Here is a 27,128-nt window from a genome sequence, read left to right on the forward strand (position 1 = left end):
CCTTCACTGCTCAGGCTCTCTCTCTCTCCCAAAAATTAGTCAACATTCAAAAAAATTAAAGGATGGGGTCCCCATGCGGGCTCTTCCACAAGGCTCTGAATGACCAAAATAAACCACAACCAGGGAAGATAGAATGAGTGCCCCCACTCTGCCTGTAATTATTCATTTGATTTCCCTTTAAAGGGTACTAATAGTTATTTTAAGAAAGTAGGACTATCTTTTAGCATATTCACAGGAAAGAATTTACAACCAAGTTGCAAATAGCAAAGAAATCATATTAACGCTGTTTTAAAATATCCTTCATTAGCAGCCCATAAGGAATAAGATGATCTGAGCTAGGCTATTTGGGATAGTCTTTGTATCATTTGGAAGGTTTTATGTATCTTAAAACGTAGCGGGCATATAGTAAACTGTGCTTATAATTTTAAAATCTCTTCTTTCCATGAAATTCTACATGATTTGCCACTTCCTAGAAGCTGCCCCCAAATTATTGTTTAAAATAGCTCTTTTCTTTAACATTAACAGGAATTAAAGACTCGTGTGATTTTACACGTGTTTCTATTCTTCTTAGAACTTGAGAGGCAGCTCAGAGTTTTTTCTATATTGGAAAGGATTCCACCTCTCCCGGGCAGCCTATGCTTACCTCCTGCCTAGGTTAGGCCATGGATCATTTACAAAGTCACGGTCCATTTTAATTTTTTAATAAGGTGTGAAATATGGGTCCAGGTTCTTTTTCTGTGAGGGTGAGGGTGGCTTATGCAAGTCGAATTATTTCAGCACCCTTCACTGAAAACAGCTGTTCTTTCTGCATGGCCTTGCTTTTCTAATTTTGTGGACAATCCCTGGGCCTTATTTATGTGAGTCTACCTCTGGACCCTATTTCATTGACCTATGTGTCTAACCCTTTGCCAATAGCACACTGTTTTTATCCTAAGTAAGTCTTAAAATTGGGGGCGCCTGGGTGGCGCAGTCGGTTAAGCGTCCGACTTCAGCCAGGTCACGATCTCGCGGTCCGGGAGTTCGAGCCCCGCGTCAGGCTCTGGGCTGATGGCTCAGAGCCTGGAGCCTGTTTCCGATTCTGTGTCTCCCTCTCTCTCTGCCCCTCCCCCGTTCATGCTCTGTCTCTCTCTGTCCCAAAAATAAAAATAAACGTTGGAAAAAAAAAAAATTAAAAAAAAAAAAATTGAATAGCCTGTGTTTTAGACACGAAAAAAACAGAGATGGGAGAGACTTCACTAGGGGGATGCTACAAGTAAGGAGCAAAAACACTCAAACCCATGCCTATCTGCCTCCAAAGCCAGATCCACAACCATTTTTTCCGTAGGATCATCACTGGTCTACACTCCGGCAGGCCCTCAATTCTCTTCATAGTTACTAACCGCTGCAGCTAACTGGCAACTTAAAACAAACAAAAACAAAACAGCACACTCGCTGTTCATCATTAACGCGGCCTAATATAAAAGATGCCTCATTTTATTAAATTGGCTTTGCAGCTTCCCACAGAACAACACATTTGATGGAAGATGATGTTGCCAATGCACAAAGGCAATCAGCTTAATTATTTGATGAGGAGATACTGCTTTGAATTTTAAATTTAGCTAGGGTGGATGGGAAGAGGAAAAAAACATTCCTGAACTCACGAAGGAATCCCAAAATAGTCTTTGTACGATGAACTCCAGCAATTCATTTATGTGGGGGGCAAGGTGTTTAATTAAGGTGTTGTAAGGAAGCAACTGTGTTCTCCATGGTGCAAAGCCAACACAGAAACAACTGGGAGCAGGACAATCTAATTCTGGGCATCTTGGAGGGTGTGGTCCATGATGCCTTCTCTAGATGGGTCTCTCAGGGATCCAACGCCATGTTCCATGTGGCAGGCTTCAAGACATACTTCTGAGTGGACAGGTCGGCATGCAGGAGCATAACAAAGGGTGCAGAATGCCCTTGACTGTGATGACATGATCATGTGGAGGATATTTCTACGTATCACACAAGCTTTCCATTTAGCTTATTTCTTTCCCTGTTTCCTGTTTATCTGGCTTTTTTTTTTTTAACCTAGTCTTCACATAAAGATTTTTTCCATTAAAAACTGTTGACGATTGATGAACCCAAAGAATACAGAGCTGTTTATTGTCCTATTGTTTTGACTATTTTTCAGATGTGAAAAATTTTCAAGTAAAAACTTGGGGTCAAAAAACACCAAGAGACCAAAGGTTTGTGGTTGGATAATCCATACAAGTGCAGCACAGCATTGAGGTCTGAATGGTCGATGGCTAAGAGGCATGGTTTAGGTATTGTTTTTCCCAATTTTAGTCTGGATTAAAGAGCCCAATAATAAAATGAGTGGCCCAGAGGCAAACGGTTACACAGATCTGACAGTGATAAATAGTATTTGTAGGTTTCAAACTATAGCAGTGAGTTATAAGATCAAAGAATTGGAGGCACCCCAAATGTGCAATGATAAAGGACTGACTCAATAAATGTCGAGTCTACAAGAGAATTCTGGGTTCCCATTAAAGGTCATAATGTATAGGCCTAAACTGTACTTTTTGTGATCTTTTTATACAATTGAAAAAATGATTAAAGCTACACAAGTTTTTTTTTTTTAAATACAAAAAAGTTAAATAGCCACAATTCCACCATCTAGAAGTAGTGAGTGTTTCCTTGTATTTTGTCCTTTATCTAGGCATATCTAGCCATTCTCAGTTTTAGAAAAAAACTGAAATCCATAACCTCAGATGTTAAAACATGACTCTCTAACCTACACGTTGTTTAGTGTTTAGAGATACTGAATTGATTCAACTAGTTTGGGAGCTCTGGAGGGAAATTTTATTATTACTTTTTTCATGTTTATTTTAGTTTTGATAGAGAAAGAGAGCAAGAGCGTGAGTGGGGGAGGGGCAGAGAGAGAGGGAGACACAGAATCCGAAGCAGGCTCCAGGCTCGGAGGTGTCAGCACAGAGCCCGACGTGGGGCTCGAACCCATGAACCGTGAGATCATGACCTGAGCCGAAGTCGCAGGCTCAAACGACTGAGCCACCCAGGCAGCCCAGAAATTTTAAACAGATATGGAGATGTGCCAGCAGTAAGAAAGACAATCGACCAATTTGTGCTTTTGATGATCTGTTAAGCACAAATCATCTAATAAGGAGCTTGGCTGGGAAAACAGCAACATCAGACATTTCCCTTCCTTAAGCAACAGTGTCCTTAAGAAGGTGAGAAAGAGCCCCCAAATTCCACCTGTGCATATTCCCTGGTCCTGCTCTGCATAAGGCATGAGAATTAAAAAAAATAACAATATAGTTTGTCTCTCTAGGAAAGCAAGGTGATTGCAATCCGGTTGGAGAGGCAGGATAATGAACAGATAAGGCACAAAGAAGGCGAGCCAAAGGAAGCAGGGATGGGGGTAGCATATCAGACAGGATCCTGAACCTCCCAGAGGCCAGATACACTCTGGGCTCGCAGGCAGCACTGACGGAGGACACAGGTTCTTCATGGAAGGGAGAGCTTCAGGGAGGCCACAGCAATCAGAGAAGTCAGGCCTGAGCGAGATCCAGATTTGGAAAAAGGAAACAGAACATTCTGGAGGAGACCAACACACGGCCTAGTTTATATTTTCCTATTTCATAGTGTGGAAGTGCTGCTTGCTGGGTGATCCTTTTTCACTGTGTCTGGAGACAGGAGGAAGCCTGCCTGGCAGGAACCTCAAAACAAAGGGCAGCCCAGGAAGAGGAATCACTCACAAAGTTCTAAGAAACCCTCAGGGGACAGGAAAGCAGCTGAAAGACTGGCTGGGTCCCAAAGCTGGCAGTGGTGGGCATAAAGTCTTCTCAGCTGGGAGTTGTCCTAGCCAGGGTGACTGTGGTGTGAGCAGTGGTAGAGGGGAGGTGCTTAGAGGTACGATGTTCCCCCCACCTTTTGCAACTGCAACCTGGTTTTCCCTTTCTTTGGCTAAGTTCAGGGAGCATCAGACCAGCCCCTGGTCAGGGAAAAAGCTGATGAATGATTGACAAAGGGTTTCCAGCTCTATCCAATTCATCAGAGGAGAGTCTGAGCTCACCAACTATACAGGAAGATAAACAAACTGGGCACTGAACAGAAAAGGACTTCATCCCCACTAAGCATCAAAAACCAAAGGACTGGGCTCCTCAAATGCACCTGGGCTCTGATGCAGAATGGAGAACAAAGGAAAAGGTCATACTCAACTGCTCTTCCAGAGAAGAAAGAGTCTGGAGACCATAACGAATAAAGGATTCAAGGTTGCTGACCCGGGAGCAGGACAGGGCTGAGTTGGTCCAGGTCTGGGTCCTCACAATGGCATCCTTGGGGCTACTGTGTCATCCACATGACACACAGGCAGGGCTTGGTGTCTCAAGAGTAGGGAGGACAGTGGCAATAAGATACCTGGTTCTTAACTCCAAGGGCACTTACATGCAGGGTTGTTGCCAAGTCCAGATGGAAGGGGGTGAGCATGCTGTGTGTGTGTGCCCTATGCCCTAACTCTACCAGGGCCATCCCGGTTGTATTCACGGTGTGAGCCCAGCATCCAAGGCTGGACCTAGCCCATAGCAGGCATCTGGGAAAAATCTGCTAGCTGAATGAATGAATGCAAGCACGCACCCCAGCTGTGCAGAGCTTTACCTCCAAAAGGGTGCTTGCCTAACTCAGGAGATCTGGCAGGAAGTTTCCACTGGGAAACCTCCTCAAGGAGCACAGCTTCCCAACATATGCCACAAAGCCAAGGACAATGTGCCAGCACAATGATTTCATGTGATGGTTTTAAAGTACGTACTTGGCTATGAAACCATCAGGCTGGGAACCTCCTGTCAACGCTGAAAGCCAGGACAGAGGCAAGGAAAGCTTTATCACCTGGTCTCTGGGGCCCTTCCTCAATGTCACCACCAGGGGGCCTTCAGACACCCACAGAGCCAGGACAGCAGCAATATTCCTTGAGGGCCTGGGTTTCCTTCCTTTTCTGGCTTTCAATTTACACTCTCCCCTTCTTCCCATAATTTAGGAAAGTGAACAGCGCGTTCTAAGTTGGAAACTATAATTTTGAAACGACGCAAAAAATCGAAGATAATGAAAAACGTCTGAGTTCGGATACCTGGAAACATCAGTTGCCTTATCCAAAGGGTCTTTGTAGGAAAAAGAGGAATCAAGAGAGGGTTTTATATGAGAAACAGCTGCTCAACAGAGGAGACATCACTCCTTCCTTTCTCATCCCCTGCCCCTTGGAGGGCACTCACTCACTGGCACAGTCACAAAGCCTAAGATGGAAGTGGGGAGAGGGGAGGGGTTTTTTCCACTCCTAGTGGCTCTGACTATTGTTTGAAGCTAAAGTATATACACCTAAGGATAACTGTTTTCAAGGGAAATTCTCTAAAATTATCTAATTGCCTCACCATCCGCCAAAAAAAAAAAAAAAAAAAAAGCACTATATGTCAAGAGAGGACAAGACAGGTTTTAACCATTATCACCAAGATACCTTAATACTGAGAATGGACAAGAACCTAAGGATGATGTAGCACATACCCCCATTTTGCAGATGGGAAAGTTTAGGCAGGTTGAGCACTCCAGCCAATGTAACCAAGCGTGCCAAACATTCGAGCCTGGACTAGAATTCAGCTCTGACTCTGAACTTAGCTTGAAGAGACAGGCACTGAGCACCCAGGAGAAAGACATGAAAAAAAAACCAATAAGCAAGCAAGCAAAGTCAAGTTTAAAAAGAAAAACTGAGAAGTAGAATTCAAGCTATGCATTTTAAGAATCACTAATCTTCGGGGCGCCTGGGTGGCTCAGTCGGTTAAGCGTCTGACTTTGGCTCAGGTCATGATCTCGCGGTTCATGAGTTCAAGCCCCGCGTCCGGCTCTGTGCTGACAGCTCAGAGCCTGGAGCCTGTTTCAGATTCTGTGTCTCCCTCCCTCTCTCTGACCCTCCCCTGTTCATGCTCTGTCTCTGTCTCAAAAATAAACATTTAAAAAAAAAAAAAAAAGAAAAGAATCACTAATCTTCACATTTTGAAAAGGCTTCCAATTATACTATATATTCTAGTTGCCCACATCTCATCTGTTACTGCTGTTAGCTTTCCTATGTATCAAGTTATGTCAAGGAATGCTACGAAAACATGCATGCCTACAGGACCAGAGAAACATGCAACACCCTACTCTCTTGGTTCAGGAAAATGAGTGTGGGTTTGCTTACACAAAATCTGCCTGGGCTGTCTCTGCACTTTCTCCACGTACCAGCATTCAATCACCCGTTAGTGAGCCACAGTGGCCGTAGAACAGATGTTGTATTGTATTAACCGCTTCCTCGGGTGAAAACAACGGGAAAGCAGGACACGGACAACATCCAGAACTCAGGCTCACGTTTTAATATTTCTCCCCAAACAATTTACTCCCACCCCTACCCCATTCATCCTAAACTGGAGCCCTTCTGCAAGTGACAAACAGATTATGTTTAAATCCATCTAATTAACATCAATGCCAGGCACATAGTAAGCGCTCAAGAAAGGTTGAAGGCGTCGTTGGGTGTTGTGGGCTTTTTGTACTTTGCACTATTTTCTCATTTTTTTTTTCCAGTGGGCATATATTACATTCATAATCCCAAAGATACGACACTACTTTAAAAAAGTCTATTTAAGCCATCATGTTTATAAATCAATGGGGGCCTTAAGCCTAAGCAAGCTGAAAGGCTGTAGAAGACAGAAGACCTCTTTAGTGGGGAAAGCACATGAAAATAAGCCAGTTTAATCAAATGCCAGAGTCACGACTCTACCTCTGACAACAGAGAAACAGCACCTCGTCTGTGTTCAGCGACAGAAGCGCAGCAGGATGTCAGGCACGGCTCTACAACAGTGACATTATTTAAGCACACACGAAAGCACATTCTGTTTCCCTTCTTACCTTGCGGCAGCAGCCAGGAGATTTTTTGCATTGGGGGCTCCTGGATCTACAGAGAGAGATTTGGCAGCTAACAACAGCTTGCTGGATGCCATAGAGATATTCTTGAGGTTTCCAATCACTTGGATCTGGTCTTCTTTTGTCTGGAAAGTCAAAAGGAGGCAGAGTAATTAGGGACTGTCCATTTCTCCCGGGAGGCATTCAGAGAGCCAGGAGTACCATGTTCGAATGGAAGCAAGTTATGGAGACCGCATGTAGCCCGGTGAGTCTGCAGAGGCCTGAATGGTCGAGACGGTGCCCAGTGTCTACTCTCCCCCAAACAGATACCCTGACCAAGATGCACGCAACAGGACAGAAATCCAGCCCCAACTGGGTCAGCAGAGAGCTGTGCTGTCTCACAAGGGCAGGCATTAGAAGCGGGGGAGGGAAGGAGAGAGAGGGAGAGAGAGCACATGCACACCAGTGCACAGACCAGGCCAGGATTCCAGCATCCCGCTCAACAATGCTGGAGTTGTCGAGCAGCTCGTACATCTCGGCCTGGCACAAACGACTGCCACTGTCTAGATATTCAGAGCTGACCGCAGCCTAGAAGTTCCTGATTTGAGAGAAGTCTCATTTCTCACCTGGCTTACTTACCACCTGAGAAATAACCATTTGTAGATAACACAGCAAGCAACACCCCTGGGTGTCTCCTCTAGGCAGTTCACAGGAGCTCAAGAAAAAACAGCTTTGCAAGCTGACACCAGACCAGTCATGTCCCCTTGTTCTGAACAAGGGTTTTATCTGTTCATCTCAAGGAGGTAATTTTTAATCATTCGACACTTAGCATCAGACACAATCTCCTCAAATGGGCCCAGCGAACCTCAAACACAAGATTTCTCACCATATTATACGACCTATGAAGCACAGGACACAGAGCTGCCCTCCCTGCAAAAAGCAGAAATAAACCATGAACGCTGCTGCATGATCGTGGGAAAAGTTATCCGTCATCTCTAAGAAGCATTTCACACATAAGCTAATAGCATCTTTAGGAATGCCAGGCCTGTGAGGTCACAGAGTTTCCTAAGCAGCAGAGAAAACGCATCGGTGTGGTCTGCCGACAGGTTCCCTATTCCTGTTTGGCCAGCGGGCCCTCAAGGGTGAACAGTCCATCAGAGGATAGGCGAGGGTCAACCCCAGTCAGCCACCGCCACACTCACCTGAGCCTGCCCTGCCATCTCAATGCCAGCATCCAGGAATTCATCGAAATCATCACTGAACTTCCCAGAGGCTGCGGCCAGCTCTCCGCTCTGGCCCCGGGTGGCATGGACCACTTCCCCAGCAGACTGGTTCAGATCAGCCGCAGCTTGGTTCAGTTCACTCTGGGCCTCCTGGAAAGGCTTCGTGCTTGGAGGTAACTGCAGGGGGGAGAAAGGCATGCTCCATAAGAAGTTTTACTTTGCGTGGTGGAAATAAGGAAGGCGCCATGGAGGGAAGGAGGGCTCTCCAGGGATGCATTTCTGAGTCACCTAAACGAAAAGGCTCTGGTCTGAGCCCACCTATGTGAAGTATGACCTGTAACATACCAACGTTATTTCATTCACTGAAATTTACTTGAACACCTCGTCAATGCTAGACACAGTGGATTCGAATATGGTCTATCCTCAGGGGCTGTGGTCTCCTGAGTAGCAGAGCCAGGACTGACACGTGGGCAATCTGACTCCAGGATCCATGGCTCTGAACCATCACTCTATTTCGGATGGAGCCTCTCAAAGCTTTAGCTTTCTAGAACACAAAAGCAGATGCTGTATTAAACCTCAAATCCTATTCTTCCAAACTAATAGCCACCAATTAGTAACCTTTGCTAACACAGCTTTTACGTGGACCAGAAGCATCACTGGCGGAATTGCCCTAAGTTCCAGAGAGGTTAGGGCTAGGCTCTATTAGTCACATTGCATACGCGGCTTGCATAGCTGGTATGTGCCAGGCACCCGGCAGAGAAGGGATGGATGAACCGAAGGCCCCCACTGAAAGGGGTGCCCAAAACAGCAAACAGGCTCCAAGATGCAGTTCCTTAGACAACTTGCTTTCTCAGTGAGTTCTGGACACACATGTCCCTCCACCACCTGCCTGTGACTGCCTGTGATGTCCTGATAACAAGTCAGATGATCACATACCCACCTTTCCTGTTTTCACCGGGAGGATACAAGAGCAAACAGCAACAAGGACTCAAAGCAAAAGTCAACTTGAAAAGCTCCGCCTGGGAACTTTGCTCATGGAAAAGCAAAACAAGGAAAGGCAAATTGAGAGGAAAAACAGGACTCCCAAAATGGAGGTTAGCTGCTCTGAGACCCCATGGAAAGGAGAAGACTCCTCTCACACCTACGGCGAGCCCAGTCCCCCAGGTGCCCCTTCTCAATGCAAAAACCTCTCACCGAGTCCACAAGCAGCTTCTTGCTGGACTCGCCAATGCTCTTCAAGGCCACGTCCACATCCTTCTGGCCAGGGAGACAATTCACGCAGTTATTCAAGGAGTGCGAGACGGCTTTGGCCACCTGAATACATGGAGGGAGAAAAGGTCTGTAAGAGAGTAGTTTCAGTGCAAACACTTGTGCAGATGTGCTGGGAACCAGCAGTGACAGTGCGCAGAGCTGAAAAGGATCGGGAAATTATCTGCCAGCATCCAGCTGACACTGTTTACCATTAAATCACCTCTTCTAGGCCTCTCACTGGGGTTAACATCCTGTCTTGGCAAAGGGTCTGACACGCTGATATAGTACATCTCGTGCGCACCCCATCACCAAACACAATGACTCAAACACAGAACTCTCTAATATTACATCAGGTTCTACCACAAAGATATCCACTACCAAAAGAAACACAAAGAGCCCCCTTCCTGAGAGCCCTGTGGAGGCCACCAAAGTGGAAGGAGGCCTTGAATTCTTTGGGTCGCAGGCAGGCCTGTGGCTGATTTCTCTCTGTGACACACAGGTGCCATCACCCCCACACCTCACCCTGCTCAAGGGCAGGCGGGATGCTCTGAGCACTTCAGACTTGAACTTGGAGCTGTCCTCACGCTGCCTCTTTAGGATGTCCAAGGACTTGCTGTATGTACTGTTCTGTATCCTTAGGCAAAGGGTAAGGTTTTTGGAAGTGGGTTGTGTCGTGTCTTTTAACCTAAACCATCTTCCCAGTTTCCTGTCTAGAACTTTGCCTAGATGGTCTCTAGCCCACAGGTTTCATTAGGCAGGCAAAGACTCATCCGAAGAGGCAATAAAGGGAGTATAAAACTTTGAGCGGACCCACTAAGTGGACCTACCTAACCTCCTGGACTAGGAAGAAGAATGTATTTAAGCACACCTGGGCCCCAAGCAAACAAGCCGAGCGTCCTGGCTCCCGAAGTTCCAAGGACAGATTTCAATAAAGGCCCCCATGCTCTCTGTTAACTCAGTTGAGCAGATCTCATATGACGGGGGCTACCAGGCCAAAGTTAAAAAGTGGGTATCGCATAAGGCCAGCATGGTTATACTACTTGGGAAGGTCTTGAAAACACCCATCGTTGAGCAATGTTCACACCCGGAAAAGAGTGACCACCTTAGCGATGACCGCAATTGCCAATTCCGGGGCCTCACCTGGGCTAGTCTCTGCTGACTCTCAGCATCCCCAGGTGCAATCAGGGCCTGCTTGGCTTCCTGGATGAGCATGGCTGAGCCCTCCATCACGTCGCGGGCTGAATCTAACATGGCATGCGTAGCTGCGGGGTCGCTGGTGGATGCGGCCACTCCACGGGCAGCCTGGGCCAGCGTTTTCAGAGCTTGGGCTGTCTCTCTTGCAGCCACCCCTAGGGATAAAATGCCACCAGACTTTCTGTTAGACTCCATCTAAAAGCCATACTTTATTTGAAAGTCAGCCTCTAGACCACAGCTTCCTAGAAAGGAGAAGACCCTCTGACAGTGTGTGGTCCAGGTGGGCTCCAAATCACTTTTTATGAAATGTGAGTTGCTATGCTTCTCGAAGGAGCAGCCCATACCACTGGCTCTGGGCCAATCCAAGAGACATGTTGTAACAAGTGGCAGGCTAACAGCGATTTCTCTCTGGTTCCCGTCACACACTCTGCTGTGCGTGTCCACGGACCTGTAACGCCAAGCGCGTGGGATCAAGTACACAGATGGACCACTCAGATGCACTTTTCTTCCCAATTGTTTTTTATCAGGGCATGACTTAGATACAATCAAGTGAGCACTCCACATGTGCAGCTCAGCGAATTTTTACGTATGTTTACAGCTACGTAGCCACAATGCAGATGGAGACAGAGCATTTCCATCACCTGTCCCCTTCCTTGGTCAATAACCTCTCACACTAGAAATGATCACTCTTCTAGTTAGCCTAGTTTTATCTGTTCTTCAATCCCCTGTTGATGGAACCACCAGTATGCTGTGTCTGGTTTATTTCTCTGCCAGAATGCTAGGAGTTTCATCCATGCTGTTATATTCATTCCTCTGACTTGATATGTAGTATTTCATTGTACCAATTCACCATTTGTTTATCCTCTCTTCTGTGGGTGGACATTTGGACCGGTGTTTAGGGATACTATGAATTAAGCTACCAAGAAAGTTCTTGTAACTTTCCTGCATTTCTTTCATGTATGTAAGTGGACATAGGGAATCATTTCTCTTGGATATAACCTTGGAGCGGAATTACTGTGTCTTAGAGGAAGTTTAGCTTTAGAGGACGCTACAAAACCTTTTCAGAATGGTTTTACTATGACGCGCTCCACCAGCAACGTATCAGAGTTCCAGTTGCCCTACATCCTAGCCAAAACTTGCTATTGTCAGATTTTTTTATTTTAGCCATTCTGGTGGGCGTATGATCGTAGCTCACTGCGGTTTAACTTTTATATCCCTAAGGAGTAATGATGTTGAGTACCTTTTCATACACTCAGTGGCCATCTGTACATCTTCCTTTGGGAAGTGCCTGTTCGTCTTTATTTATTTTTTACTAATTTTTATTTTTCATTAATTTTTTATTTTTTAAATGTTTATTTATTTAAATAACGAGAGAGAGAGAGAGAGAGACAGAGAGTGAGCAGGGAAGGGGAAAAGAGAGAAGGGGACACAGAATTCGAAGCAGGCTCGAGGCTCTGAGCTTTGAGCTATCAGCACAGAGCCTGATGCGGGTCTCGAGCTTATAAGCTGTGAGATGATAACCTGAGCCGAAGTTGGATGCTTAACTGACTGAACCACCCAGGCACCCCCTGCCTGTTCATCTTTAAACTCGCTTCTAAGGATGATGGGATGTGGAGATCAACTATGAATACAAACTAGTTGTTAAAAATTATAGTACCATCTGCCATAAAATGGACACGAACGTTCCTACGTGGCACTGAGGGCCTGGCATAGCCAAGCAGAAGATGAAGGCTAAAGTGCCAGAGCACGTAACAAGAGAACCTGGACACCCTGAGAAATGCAGAAGAACCCACCTTAAAGCAGATCTCACCCAACTCCTTCATAGAGGAGGTCTAGCACTGAGGGGTATCTTGTCTGTGACACACTTTCAGAGGCAGTGCGGGGGCTAGATCTGAGGATTCTTAAGCTTCTGGGTCAGACTCTCTGCACAGTGCTCTTTGGGGTAGAGAACTAGGAGGGATTCCTGCTGGAACATACACCATCTGCGTGAAACTGACACACATCAGTTTCTCTTGCGCTCAGCTTCGAGGTGACGATTGTCTAAAGCTTCAGCGGGACGGTCTCTGGGCGCCTCTGAAGGGGGCCTTTACCAGCCGTGGCTTCTGCTGCATCAGCAGAAGCAGCAGGTGGTCGTCTCCTTATGGAGGATGAGGCGCCATAATACAGTAATGTGCGAGGCCCTGCATCCATAAAACAAGGCAACTTTGCAGCACGGCAGACTCGCGAATCTGTAAATATTTAGTAAGTCACACAGCTGGGACATAACTCTACAATCTAATCAGGGCAAATTACAAAGCTGCCAATCCACCGTTTATCACCCGGCACTTCTGAATGCAACGTGCGGTATGAAAGAATTTTAAACAAAGTGTTTTTTTTTTTTTGTTTTGTTTTGTTTTTTTTTTTTTTTTATGGCAAAGGGGAAGCCCAGAAGAGAAAACACAAAGATAAATAAAGCGAATGTGAAGGAGAGAAACAAGCGGAGTGGAACAGTCAATTCCTTTTTATGTTTAAGCTTCTGGCACAGGGTTGAAGGATGCCCTTGCTCAGAAAGGCACCAGATGTGGTTAAGGCCTCATCCACCTCTGGCTCTGTAGCTGATTAGCTGTGTGGCCTAGACTGCTGCCTTTTCCCTCAGGGCCTCGGTTTCCCACCAGTTTTAGGAGGCTGAGATCACTGCTCTGTTGAAAATTCCAGGCTGTGATTTCTCGACATCTCCCCTTTCCTTCCCATTTATTATATAGTCTCCTGAGTCCATGTCTATTTGAGCTGTATACGACTTTGAGAGAATGAAACATTTATCACGTACAATTAGAAAAGTCACATTTATGCAAAAATCATTTACTGAAAAACCTTTTACAGACCCAGACATTTTTTTTAAAAAGGCAGAAACCAGAGGAGCTGAATGCCAAGAGCTTAGGCTAGTCTATCCCATGTGTTTTCTGCTGAGGAATCACTATGAAATCTCAAGGCACCTCAGGGATCCTCTTAGGAGGAATCAGGTTTCCAAGGAAGAGGAAGCTACACCATCAAAGGAATGGAACAAGAGGCCAGGAGCCCGATGAACATCTATGGCTACATACGGCTTAGTTCACAGCAACATTCTCGATGGTAATGATGACATTCATCAGGGTCAGGTCTGCAGGCAAATACCACCCTCCGAACAAAAATGTTCATATAGTCCAGGGTACATTACACAGCCAGAATTGCCAGTGGGCAACACAAAAGCAGACTGCAGTCTCAACAACCACAATGCTTTGAAGACACCAATTGTTTTCACGGTATTCTTGCTATCTGGATCTTAAATTACGTTCAGGAACAAGCATTAAGAAGATTCCTCAGCGATCAGCGATGCAGTGAAATTCTCTGTAATGGCAGCCACCGCTGATTAGAATTCACGTAGGTTGTGTGTAGACAGCAGTAGATGACATAGCAAGCTCACAGGGTAAAAACCTGGTATGCCACAGGTTTTTAATCTGTCATACAGGATCTGAAAAGAGGTCTATATGCCACCATATTCAGCCAAGCAGAAATGTGGTTTGGATACATTTGGATAGCAGCCCAACAAAAACACATCTGTGTTAGAATCTAGCCCAGCAGCGGCTGAGACCCAGGGAGACGCTGTCCACACGTACGTTCTCTCTCCTTCCTTACCAGCCATTTTCGAACTTACGAGGACTTGCCTCCAACAAGAAGAGTGACCCTGTTTTTCCCAGAGCCAATGGATGCTTCCCCTAAGCCTCTCTCTCTCAGGCAACTTTCTGGGTAGCAACTACCTCTCTGGCTCTAGACACCTCCCTTTCTCCAGGTTTTCTTGCTCTTTCCAAGGCTGCACATTCTCACTTCTTTCAAACATCTCCTTTGCTGCTTAGCCTTCTTCTTGTTAAATATTTGCGTTATCCAGAGTTACTTGTGATAATTTTTCTTGCTCTACCACTCCCTCTCGGCAAACTTGTTCATACTTCTTCAGTTTCAATTGTTATCATTGTATTCAACAGTTAAGGAACATCGTCTCCAGTCAAAACTTCTCTACTGAGTTTCAAAGGCAAATACCTAGCTGCCTAATGGGGACCTTGACCTGGAGATGCTTCAAACTGAATACATCTATAGTTGAATCTGGAATCCCTGAACTCCAGCCCACCATGCCTGCCCATGGCCCTGTGCTTCATTCAGCTCTCAGGCCAAACACTTGAGTGTCCATGTTGTTTTCCTTACTTCCATCCCTGCCAGTCCCTGACCAGTCAACCAACAGCTGTCAGGTCTCTTTTTCTTTAATTCATCTGTTCATTTCTTCTGCAGGCCACTCCCATCTCTCAGGTGGATGAATGCAGCAGCATTCACCCTCATCTTCCTGCCTCCAACTTTGTTTTCCTCACTTTATCTGCATAGGAGAGGAAGGGCAACCTATTTAAAAGGCAATCTAAACTGTGTCCATGGATGAAAACTCTTCACTGTCTTCACATGCTCTTAAGTTTTAAATTATTTAAGGTGGCTTACGAGGCTCTTTAGGAGCTGACCCAGTCTCCCTTTCCATCCTTAAGTTTTTACTCCTCTCCTGCTTGCCTTTTGCCTGAACCCTCCTCAAGGTCACTTGGTCAGTCTTTTCTCTTCCCTTTGGGACTTGATACACACTGTTCCCATCCCCCCAACCACCCATTCAGCGCCTGCCAAAACTAAATGGTGCTACTTCCAGGCTATTTTCACACACAGACTAGACAGTCTGTCATCCTAGATGTTATCAGTATCAAATGATGGAACCTATAAAGGAATCTTCCCTCCATTAAAGAGGCATTTCATCAGCTGTACCAAGCTTGGCAAGATTCCAGAAAGGTGTAGAATTTCTTGAAGCTTGCATCTCCCATGTACCCTATGCCTTGTAAGAATTTATAAATACTTTTCCTTCTCCTTGAACACTAAATGAATGCTAAGCAATCCTTAAAACCCTGATCAGGTGGCCAGTTCTCTTTGACAGCTTCTCTTACTCTCCCGTTAGGACAAAATTCTTATTATTGCAGGTACTGTATTATACTACGGAGAACTCTTTTTGCACTCCTATTGTGCTCTGTTTTTAAAGTAATAGATACACAGAGTGTTAAAAAAATCAAAGAAAACCTTGATTATCATAATGGCAGAATAACTTATTGCAGATAAGTTCCCCCTCATTGGAAAAATCATACAAAACATCTATTTGATGGCAGTGGAGAGAGACCAAGGCACTAAGAGGAATAAGATTTTATTTTATTTTAATTTCATTTTTTAAAAGATTATTTTGAGAGAGAGAGAGAGAGAGAGAGAGAGAGAGAGAGAGAGAGAGAAAGAGAATGAGAATGGGGAAGGGGCAGAGAGAGAGAGGGAGAGAAAGAATCCCAAGCAGGCTTTGCACTGTCAGTGTGGAGCCTGATGTGGGGCTCAAACTCACGAACCTTCAGATCATGACCTGAGCTGAAATCAAGAGTCTAGTGCTTAACTGCCTGAGCCACCCAGGCATCCCAAGAGGGACAAGATTTTAAAGAGAAAAAAAGCACAGAGAGGGAGGTACAGTGCCACTTTTCCCTTCAAGGCATTCCTTAATTTGTAAACTGTTGCCCAGGAGCTGAGCAAAACTTCCTGCAATCTCATGGGGCTGGGAGAATTAAAGACAGTTGTGAGCCCATGAAAGGCAATGTCCTTGGTAAACATCACAGATGCTTTGATGGGATGCACAAAGGGCTATCCCATAAAAAACAAACTGGAAATAGACCACACAGTTTCCAATCAGCTCCGTCCCTACCCATATTACAGTGATCTGCTTAGATGTTCACTACATGCCAGAAACAAAGAATAATCCTCTGTAGTGAAAAAAACACAATTCAGAGCCTCAGACCATCTCTTCAATTTAAAGTACCCATGTCTAGCATTAGATTAAAAAATATCAGCAACAGCAGGAGGTAAGACCAACGGCTGAAAACGGAGAAAAATGACAATGAATACAGGCCCACAGGTGATCCAGATATTGGAATTACTGGACCAGGACTTTCAATAACTTGTGATAACTATGTTGAAGAAATTAGATGGCAAGATAGAAAATTTCAGCATCCAAAGTTTGGAAAGTGCAAGAAAACTATCAAGAGGCTTTTATCAAACTGAAAAATAGGACATTTCAAATTAAAAACTCAGAAGAGGCTAAAAGCAGAGTAGACACAGCTAAGGAGAGGAACAGTGAGCTGCAGACTCATCAAAGGAGAATGCTGAGAAAAACACATGGAGGAGAAAAATCACAGCAAACATGGGAAAGAAGAAGAGGTAGGCTAAACAGTGGAAATGCCCCATAGAGACAGTAACTGGAATCTTCAGAGAAGACAGAAAAAATGGGGCAGAATCACTACGTGAAAATACAGTGCTTGAGAGATTTCCAAAACTGATGTAAGATAACAAATCCCATTCTCAAACAGTACTAAAACCCAAGGCAGGATAAACACACAATAAAACTTCTTTCATTCAAAAAGCTAGTAGAGGGGCTAAAGAAAACCATATTACCTTTACAAAAGGACACTGACAGCTGACTTCACAACAGAAATCAAGAAAGCCAGATGACAATGGAATAACATCTTCAAAGGGCTGTCATAAAATAACTGCCAACTTAAAATTTTATAAATGAAATTACCCACCAAAAATAAAGGCACGACAAAGGTGGATGCAGACAAAAATGGACAGAATTTGTTACCAGTTGACTCGTACTAAGGCAAATGAAAGGACTTCTTCAGGCAGAAAGGAAATAATCCCAAGTGGAGGCACATGGGAGAAGCAGGAAGGAACAAAGAGCAATGGGAGGGGTAAATATGGAGGGGACTCTAAATGGATACTGACCAAATGAAACAATATGGAGACTGTATTGAGAAGACTGATATATCTGTGTAATTAAAACACACAAAAATGGCAATAATGAACGAGAGGGAAGAAAGGTGAAGGGAGTTCAAGTGTTCCAAGATTCTTGTACTGTCCAGGAAGAGGTGAACATACTAACTCATGTTAGACTTTTAAAATCATAGGATAGTCAATGAATATACAACTAACAAGCTCGTCAAGGGCAGACAGAATGTAACAGATACATATGAATGTGAAGAAAGGCAAGAAAGGAATCCAGAACAGGTAAGACATTCAGAAAACAAATAGTAAAAGGCTAGATTAAAATCCCAATATATCAGTCATTACGTTATAGGTAAATGGAACAAATAGTCCAGCTGAAAAAAAAAGATTGTTGCATCAACAACCCCTCTCTCTGCAAAACAACAAATACATGATGCTTATAACATACCAGTTAAACAAAAGCATATAGCAAAGTTGACAATGGGACAAAACAGATCATGCACACCCTAATGAAAACAAACGCACAAAACTATATACATAGAGCTATAAAACAGTATTAAAAAGAAAATCTAAGTGCAAGGACAAGACATATTCACAGATTAGAAACCTCACTAATATAAAAAGGTTCCTTATCCCCAAATTGATTCAATGTAACTCCAATTTAGAAAAAGGAAAAAATAAGCAGGTCTTTTTGGGGAGTGGAAACTGACAGGCTGATGGTAGAATTTGTTTGGAAAGGCAAAGGGTTAAGAATAGTCAGCACTTAAAGTCAGAGGACTTATATAATCAGATATTAATACTTAGTATAAAACCGCAGTAATTAGCAAAGTGTGGTACTAAGGTAGGGAGAGGCAATTAAGTCATTGGAAAAGAATCTAAAGATCAGAAACTGATTCTCATAAAAGTTCCCTTAACTAATGACAGAGAAAACTGAAGACTTCTGGGGATATGATGGTTGCTTCAACAAGTGGTGTGGGATACACCACTTGTTGTGTTTGCTCACATACAAAACTCAATTTTAGATGGATCGTACTTCTAAGTATAGAAAGTAAAACAACAAAGCTTCTAGACAGCGACAGAAAAGAGTACTTAATGATTCTGGAGGTAAAATTTTTGCAAAGGACACAGTGACTAACCTTAAGGGAAAGAGCTGTAAATTGAACTACATTAAAATTGTAAAAAAATCTATTCACCAAGGAACAACTTTGAGAGCAAAAGGTAAGCTCCAAGATAAAAAATACATGGAAATGAAAAGGGCTTCCTACAACAAATACAAAGATAAACAAACGTTAAAAATGAAAGTTTGAGTTATTTTTGAGAGAGAGAGAGAGAGAAAGGGAGGGAGGGAGAGGGAGAGAAAATGAGCCAGGGAGGGGAGAGAGAGAGAGGGAGACACAGAATCTGAAGCAGGCTCCAGTCTCTGAACTGTCAGCACAGAGCCTGACGCAGGGCTGGAACTCAGGAACCATGAGATCGTGACCTGAGCCAATGTCGGATGCTTAACGGACTCAGCCACCAAGGTGCCCCTCAAAGTTTGTTTTTTTTTTTTTTTTAAAGAGCAAAAGACATGAACAGACACTTCACAAGATATCCAGATGGCCAACTAGTATATGAAAAAATCCTCAAATGCACTGCTTTTCAAGGAAATAAAAATCAGAACCATAATAGGATACTACACCCACTCAGCAGAATGACCATGGCTGACAACAGAAAGTGGAGACAAGGATGTGAACAGCTGGAACTTTCATACACCAGTGCCCGAAGGAAGGTAGCTAGAGCCAAGCACAGCCTGGCACCCAGCAATTCCATTTCTAGGTATCTATTAAGAAAATGCTTATTTATGCCCACTAAACAGCATGTCCTAGAACTGTCCACAGCTTTACCCATCAAAGGGATCAAGTCTCAAATAGGTATGGTCATCCAATAAAATATTACAGGAAGCAACAGAAATGTAAGAACTGCTGCCTATATCACATGAATCTCACAATGTAATGCCTGAAAAGACAGTGAAGACACAAGGACACATCTGCATGATTTCCTTCATAGTTACAAACAAGCAAATCAATTAATGCTGTTACAAGTCATGGGTGTTTACCTCTGGGAGACAGGAGGGAATATAATGAGGGGCAGGGAGCAGAGGGCACATGTGGGTGTTGAAAATGTCCCATTACTTGATCATGGTGGTGATGTTTTGGGTGCGTTCCATTTGTGATAACTCATGAAGGTCTACATTTAGGACTTAACGCTCTCTTCTAGATGTATATTATACCTCACTAACAGTGTGTGTGTGTGTGTGTTCCAAAGGCAAGCAGTACTACCATGTAACAAAACCAACTATTTATAACTACTCCTCCCCATCCCAGAGTTCCCCATTCCTCTCCTAGAACCACTTCAGCTCTTTGAGCTTTCTTCTGACACATTTCCTCTTTCCAATAATGGGCTTACAATGAAACTTCTTGAAGTTTCCATTTGAGGTAGCTATAGACTTCCTATTAGGTCTTCTTCCTACTAGGGAGATGTTTCCTTATATCCTGGTGTTTTTCCTAGAGCTGATAATTACACAAGCTGTTTCTTGTACAGACTCCTGTTTAAGGGTGTCTCCTGCCTTTGGGGGTAACTGGTGTCTCCAATAATCAAACCTTCCCAGGGTTTTACAGTACAAATCAGCTTGTTTGTTGTTGGCTGCCCTATCCTGGGAGGCCTTTAGTTCACTGGCTCTGTCTGCTACCACTCATCTGCCTCCTTCCATGTTTGAAAATTTCACTCAAATCTTATTGTCATCTTCTTTTCCTCTTTTTTTTTTATTCCTTTACTTTACTGGGATTTCAAGAGTCCCACATAGATAGTTCCAGAAGTTTATAATTACTGTTTGCTTATAGGCTAGTAGGGGTGATCCACAAATAGTTTGGAGTGATCATATTGGATTCGTCTTATATGAAGCCTATTAACAGTATGAAGCCTAGTAACAAGCAAATGGAAAGTGCTTGAAAAATCTGTAAATCGCTGTTGAAAAACAAAGTCAGGTTCATGGTCAAGTCCATGAACGTCAGCTGCCGAACCCCTCAGCCCACACCCAGGAGCCTGCACCTGGCCACAGGGAATCACAAAAAGAGTGAGTCTCACCTGTGTAGTGCTCATTGCCTTGCGCAGCACAGGTTAGGAGCTGAGCCATGGAGGAGCCCACTGCCTTGGATGTACTTCCCAGGTCTTGAGCACATTTTTCCAGCTATAAGAATATCCAAAGGGGAAGACAGCTTAGAAGAAAAGAAACATACACTGAAGTCCTAGCATAAAAACAATGCACATCAAACGTGGGCCTTAGCTTTTTCCCCCCTAATACCAGTAATGCTGAGTAGGGTCAAAGAGGGGAAAAAGCCCATGTTTCAGAACAAATTTGGGTTCATGCTCCTGCCCTCTACTTCCTTCCCCCACATGCTAACTGTGAGAGATTGGGCAGGTTACTGAACCTCGCCATGCCTTGGTTTCCTAAGGAGATCCTAATGCCTAAGCTCAGAAAGTTCTCAGAATCAATGTAGGTACTCAACAAATGGTAGCTATTAGCATTATGCCTTTTGAAGCTAATTTAGAAAGTCTGCAACAAATCCTTAGCGAGAATTAATTATGCCTTGGCAGGAAGTGGGCAGTCATCCAGTGGTACCACCTTCCTGGTGTGTGGGACCATTAACATTGTTAATTTCAATCTTTATACTTTGAGGAGTTCTAACCAGAAGGAAATGCAATAGAAAGAGAGGTTTGCCGTGGTAAATGAGATTATGAAAATGGGCGAAGTGCTTGCTTCCCGTGAATAGCACATCATGTTGCTTCGTAAAATGAATAAATAATTCAGAGGACAAAGTTACTGAAGGTCCAGGGTATGGATAATTATTTGATTACTAGATGAGGACAGCATTTTGGAACAGAACCTCCAGGCACACCGCAAGAGTGCAGAAAGGCATCAGAGAGCATGTGCATTTTTTAATTCCACAACATGCTTCCCGAGAGGCAGTGCCTTCAAATAAAAAAGAGCCTGGTCCATTGCAGCCAACAATGTGTTATAATGCTGCACACACATTCCTTTGGGGCAAACAATTTTCTTAAAAATTACATCGTGTTTGTTGCATTCTAACTGACCAGTTGATTTACATAAAAGGCAGGATTCCTGTCATGTCAGCCTCTCTTGGGCTCCCTGGAGCAAGAGTTTGTAAAGGGTCATGTGGACCACATTACAAAGCTGCTGGCCCTACAGCCAGTCCTGATTCATCATTAGCTAAGCGACCTTAGGTGACTTAACTTCTCTGAGCCTGAGTTTCCTCGTCTTTACTACTTCACAGTAGCTTGATTTCACACATATTTTCTGAGGGCTTCATATGTACCAGGCATTGTTGCATGGTGAATTTGGTGCTTTTTAAGTCTCCTTCTAAGATTCCACAAGTTTTCAGTTCACCCAAAGAGCAGCAGTAGTCAAGAGTAGAAGCTCTCAACATGAGCGATCAAAAGCATGGGTTTTTGAGTCCTATAAGTCTGCATTCAAACCCTGGCTCTACCACTAGCTGGTAGATAACCACACAGAATAGTGACAACCTACCTCCACACCTCTGGTTTCTCAGCTATAAGATGGGATTAACAGAACTCGCTCATTAAGGTTACAACTAGATTGATTTTGTGTGTATACAGTGCTTACGAGGTACTTAATAAATGGTGGTATTTATTAGCAATGTTCAGTAATGTGGAAAAGGAGGTACGTACAAACGAGAAGACCTGGTAAAATCTTAGCCAAGAAAGCCCTGACAGGCCTCAGGAGGTACCATAACATCATCAAATTAGATCTCTGTTGCCATCATTCCACTGACTGTTGTGACTGTACTGTATTAAAGTTCTTTGTCATTGTCCATCCTAGTGACTTGCACTAAGGAAATGTTTTTTCAAATGACTATTGAAAGTATTTTCTGTGTCAACCTTAATGACATCATTGCCATCCATTTCATAGATGAAATATCTGAGACACAGAGGAGATCCAAGACTTATCTAGAGCTAGTAGAGGATATAAGCTGGAGCTAGATTCTAGAACTCCTACTTTTTTGAAATTTATTTTATAAGTGTTTATTTATTTTGAGAGAGTGCAAATGAGTGTGAGCAGGTGAGGGACAGAGGAAAGAATCCCAAGCAGGCTCTAAGCTGTCAGCACAGAGCCTGATGTGGGGCACAACTCACAAAACCTGAGATCATAACCTGAGCTGAGCTAAGAGTCAGGACCCTTAACTGACTGACCCGCCCAGACGCCCCTAGAACTCCTAAATTTTAAAATCTAGCTCCTCTAGCTGCAATGGACATGCTTCTTAAAAAATGCTGTGGGTTCACAACATGGGACTAAAACACTAGGATGTGTCTTGTTTATGAAAAGAGTAATGATCATTAACAGACACTTGTTCATCCTCAGCCAAACCCCAAGCCACACAACCATTACCAGAGGCCCCTTCAGGGCCATCTTTTACTCAACCCAGTGCTTAAATATGGGGCTATTTTAAGGCTTTGCCTTCACAATGTCAGAAATTCAAGCACACCAACTCCAGCTTCTAAAAATGCCTCACCATGATCGTACCATAAGGCAGAGTCCCACCCCCAGTGGGCTCCAGAATTTCCTTACCGTTTCCCCTGGAAGTGGTTTCAGTTGACTTTCCACAGCAGCCATCTTGGCATCCTGCAGTTCATTCTTAAGTGTCTGCACGGTGCTCAGAGCTGAGTCAATTTCCATCGGACCACAGGCTTCATGGGCCTGTCAACAGAGTTGGGAATATGTGTACCAAGGCTGCCTAGGAAAAGCGTCCCTAGTACTTTGCAAAGTACAAAATGCCTTTCTGGATGTACCCAGAGATTCTCCAACACTGGCAACAGGAAGCAAGTGGAGTAAGCGTTTCCTGATAGCACTTCCAGCCTCACTCAGGATCACAGTCCTAACGTTCCGAAATAATCAATTATGTATGCTTCAAAAGTGGATATACTTAAAGTCTCCTGGAAGCTATTTTGATCTGAAATGCATTTGCTGCTCAAACTAAGAGGATCCTTCTTCACTGTGTCCGGGTTCTAGAGACACAGCACCACGCACAGTATGTGTCCACAAAGAGACTTGAGAAGCATGTGGTAAGTGAATGAAGAAGGAATGAGTGAATGAACCCAGGACTATTGAGACAAGGCTTTTTCCACCTTATTGAATCTCTACAAATTTCTAGACTATAAACCATTACTTTTCCACAGTGAAGATTACTAAAGATTTTTTTCCTTCGTAATTGTTTTAAGAAAACTATTTCATTCTCTTGATCATTTAAAATATTGGTCTTCAAATACTTTGATCAAGCCCCCCCCCCACGTTAATAAATTATATGTGTATAATTATTGCTCAGTATGTCAAATACTTAAGAGAATACTTAAGAGAAATCTTAATTTCTTTTTCTTTTTAGATAATAGTGACAACAACAACAGTAAATAGTCACTGATTGATTGCTATGTGCCAGTATTACAAGGTGGGGAAACTGAGGCACAGAGAGGTTAACTTGCTGAGGTCACCAAAAATTAGTTGATGGCAAGGCCAGAATTTGAATGCAGGTAGTTGGATTCCAGAGCCTATACTCCTAACCCTTACACTATATAAAACAACGTATTTAAAAGCTCTCAGTATCTTCCTCCCCAGTGGACAGTCTCGCTTGAGCCCCACTTTGAGGCTCATTGCTCCAGAGCAGTTGAGGTATGGATGACTCTAAGGCTCACTGAAGAAACTTGTAAAATGTACAAATTCAGGCTGTCTGTCCAGGCACTCTTATTCAGTTGCTCAGAGGTGAGGCCCAGGAACCTGCATTCTGAATGCTCCCAGGTGACTTTAGCACAGATGGTCCTTGGACCTCTCTGGCTGAGAAACACAGCTCAAGATTTTTTTTTTTTTTTTTTTTTTAACTGAGTATTATCCTAAAGCTCTGGAAATTTTTCTTTGGTGATAAGGCACACTGTTCATATCAAGAATTCAAATCAGCTTCTAACCTTCTTCCCTTTCTCATGTATGACGCCTCTTGTTTCTATAAAGGGATTGCTACAGTGAGGAAAAATGAATTCATGCCAGAATTTCATGCTAATAACACATCAAACAGTACAGTACTGAGGTCTATTGGTAAGTAAGTCCTAGAGACAGAAACTTACTAATCCCTAACTCTGTTCTGTTGAGGACCTTGTTAAGGTGAATGCTCCCATGTAAGATGTAAAGAGATTTCAGGGCAAAAAAGATACTATAAATGACCCCCCTGCCCTGCTCCCTGGAATAATTTTGCTGCCTGAATAGTTGAAGTTCACAAAATAATACCTGCAAGATGCAATTACTTATTGTGGCCTAGAATTTACATGGCACCAAGAAACTGATGACTCCCTGTCTCCCTTAAGGTTGTGAAACATGGACCATTGCTTGTCCCAGGGCATGGGAGCAGGGAGCACGTAACCTACAATAGTTTGACGCAAGTCATGTGTAACTGGAAAGTGATAAACTAAGTCTAGGCGACAGTAGCTAAAAACCGTAAAAGCGAATCCCCATCAAGCAAATGGAACGGACGCCTCTGCCAGGAAACATGCCCAGCCGTGTTCAGGTCCTGGGTCATCCACAGGTCACACCCAGAAGGAAGGCATCTAAAGCTCCATTCCCGATGAGCTAACTGCTGGGACAGGGTCCACTTGCCTTCTGCGAGGCGGTACGTAGCTCTGCCAAGCTGGTGGCAAGGTTCTTGGCACATTGGCTCAGCTGCATGGCTGCAGCCTGGTCGCTCACAGTGGGCACCGCGGCTTTGGCGGAGGCCACCATCTTGCTTCCAGGCTGTAAAGGGAGGAGCAGAAAGTAAGACGACACCTGAGCAGCAAGAGTCCGAGAGCACAGACCAAACAACAAAGCCAGAACTTACTTTCCTCTATGACAAGGAAGAGTAAAATCATGTAGACTATCCCTGAAAATTGCCACCCCAATTCTAGGGTCAGGACATTCTAAGAATGTTAAAGAAAAAAAAAAAGAAAAGGAAGAAAAAGACAGAGAAGGAAAGAGAAAGAGAAAAAGAGAAGGAAAGAAAACAAGGAAAAGAAAGAAAAAGACAAAGACAAAGAAAGAAAAAGAAAAAAAGAAAGAAAACAAAGAAAGAAAAAGAAAGAAAAGAAAAAAGAAAGAAAAGAAAGAAGGAAAGAAAAGGAAAGAAAGGAAAGGAAAGAGAAGAAAAGAAAAGAGAAAAGAAAAATGAAAAGAAAAGAAAAGAAAAGAAAAGAAAAAGAAAGAGAAAGAAAGAAAGAAAGAAAGAAAAGAAAGAAAGAAGAAGAAAAAGAAAAAAGTATGTGTCATTGAGAGGGGGAAAAATTAGGATACTGGCTTGAAGTTTCCATTAAAACAGATTGCAGACAGAGTTTATTAAATACATTTCTTTGTGTTTCTTAGAATAGCTCTTTAATCTGTGTCTGAAATATACCTAACAGACTACTTTAAAAGATACGGGCAGACAAAATAAAACAAAATGACCTGTCACATCACATCTCACTACCTAGTATATAATTTCACTATGCATGGATGTCTGTGTGCATGCATATATATCTTCAAAAATAAGATCATCCTCTTTATTCTATTTTTCAAATTTTTGTTTCACATGTTCTATATTTTTAATAGCTGTATAGTATTTCAATGTATGCATCTATTAATATTTCTCAATCCTGTGTTGTTGGGCATGTGTCCATTTTTTCCAGGGTATGATAAACGGCTTTGTAGCTAAAATTTTTCACACGTTCATAATTTTCTTTGTATAGGACTTTAAAAGTACAATCTCTGGACCGAAGAATATACACACTTTTAGGGGTTTTAATATAGATGTTATAAGAATTTCCCTTAATAAAGCTGAAACAATTTAAGTGTCAGAAAATAAACATTAATGGCAGAAGTTAATACTTTTAATATTTAATTAACTCATGACAATTCATTAAAAAAAAACAGCCTGTGGGGTGTCTGGGGGGCTCAGTCAGTTAAGTGTCCAACTTCAGCTCAGTCATGATCTCACAGTTTGTGGGTTCAAGCCCTGCGACAGGCTCTGGGCTGACAGCTCAGAGCCTGGAGCCTGCTTCAGATCCTGTGTCACCCTCTCTCCCTGTCCCTTCCCTGCTTGCGCTGTCTCTCAAAAATAAATAAATGTTAAAAAAAAAAAAAAACAACTTAAAAAAAAAACCCCAGCCTGATATGTGAGTAGATAACTTCACATAGTAACAACAACTGGAACATGAAATATTTAGCATTGTGACTATCAAGGAAATGCAAAAATCAGACGGTAAGAACTTCACTGAGAAATTGTCAACGAAGTATTTTTTAAATGCTTGAATTCCCAACTTGGAAAAGATGTATTGGAAAATGTGCTCCACGTACTGCTACATGGAAATTTAGATGCATTCAGCCTTCCAGAAGGACAATTTTACAACACGTGTGAATGAACTTGAAAAAGTAGCAACTTTCTGGTCAATTCCATTTCTACTTCTTTCTTTCTTTTTTTTTTTTTAATTTTTAATGTTCACTTATTTCTGAGAGAGAGAGAAACAGACAGAGTGCGAGCAGGGTAGGGGCACAGAGAGAGGGAGACACAGAATCTGAAGCAGGCTCCGGGTTCTGAGCTGTCAGCACAGAGCCTGACACAGGGCTCGAACTCACAGATGGCAAGATCATGACCT

The 27,128-nt window shown here is 43.3% G+C and overlaps 1 protein-coding gene across 1 annotated transcript in view; it reads right to left on the minus strand.

Moving 5' to 3' along the window:
- TLN2 (talin 2) overlaps positions 1 to 27,128 on the minus strand; it is a 199,780-nt gene that overhangs the window by 104,915 nt on the left and 67,737 nt on the right. The window contains exons 23-29 of the mRNA XM_047075024.1: positions 25,123 to 25,257; positions 23,056 to 23,184; positions 20,535 to 20,637; positions 10,515 to 10,723; positions 9,318 to 9,437; positions 8,103 to 8,300; positions 6,907 to 7,046 (exon numbers count right to left, since the gene is read on the minus strand). Coding sequence (XP_046930980.1) covers positions 6,907 to 7,046; positions 8,103 to 8,300; positions 9,318 to 9,437; positions 10,515 to 10,723; positions 20,535 to 20,637; positions 23,056 to 23,184; positions 25,123 to 25,257 — 1,034 coding nt within the window. The remainder of the gene's footprint in view (positions 1 to 6,906; positions 7,047 to 8,102; positions 8,301 to 9,317; positions 9,438 to 10,514; positions 10,724 to 20,534; positions 20,638 to 23,055; positions 23,185 to 25,122; positions 25,258 to 27,128) is intronic.

This window comes from Lynx rufus, unplaced genomic scaffold (assembly GCF_022079265.1).
Source record: "Lynx rufus isolate CCGP_SWC_20201006 ecotype Redwood Valley unplaced genomic scaffold, mLynRuf1.p SCAF_13, whole genome shotgun sequence".
In the NCBI taxonomy this organism is placed as follows: Eukaryota; Metazoa; Chordata; class Mammalia; order Carnivora; family Felidae; genus Lynx; species Lynx rufus.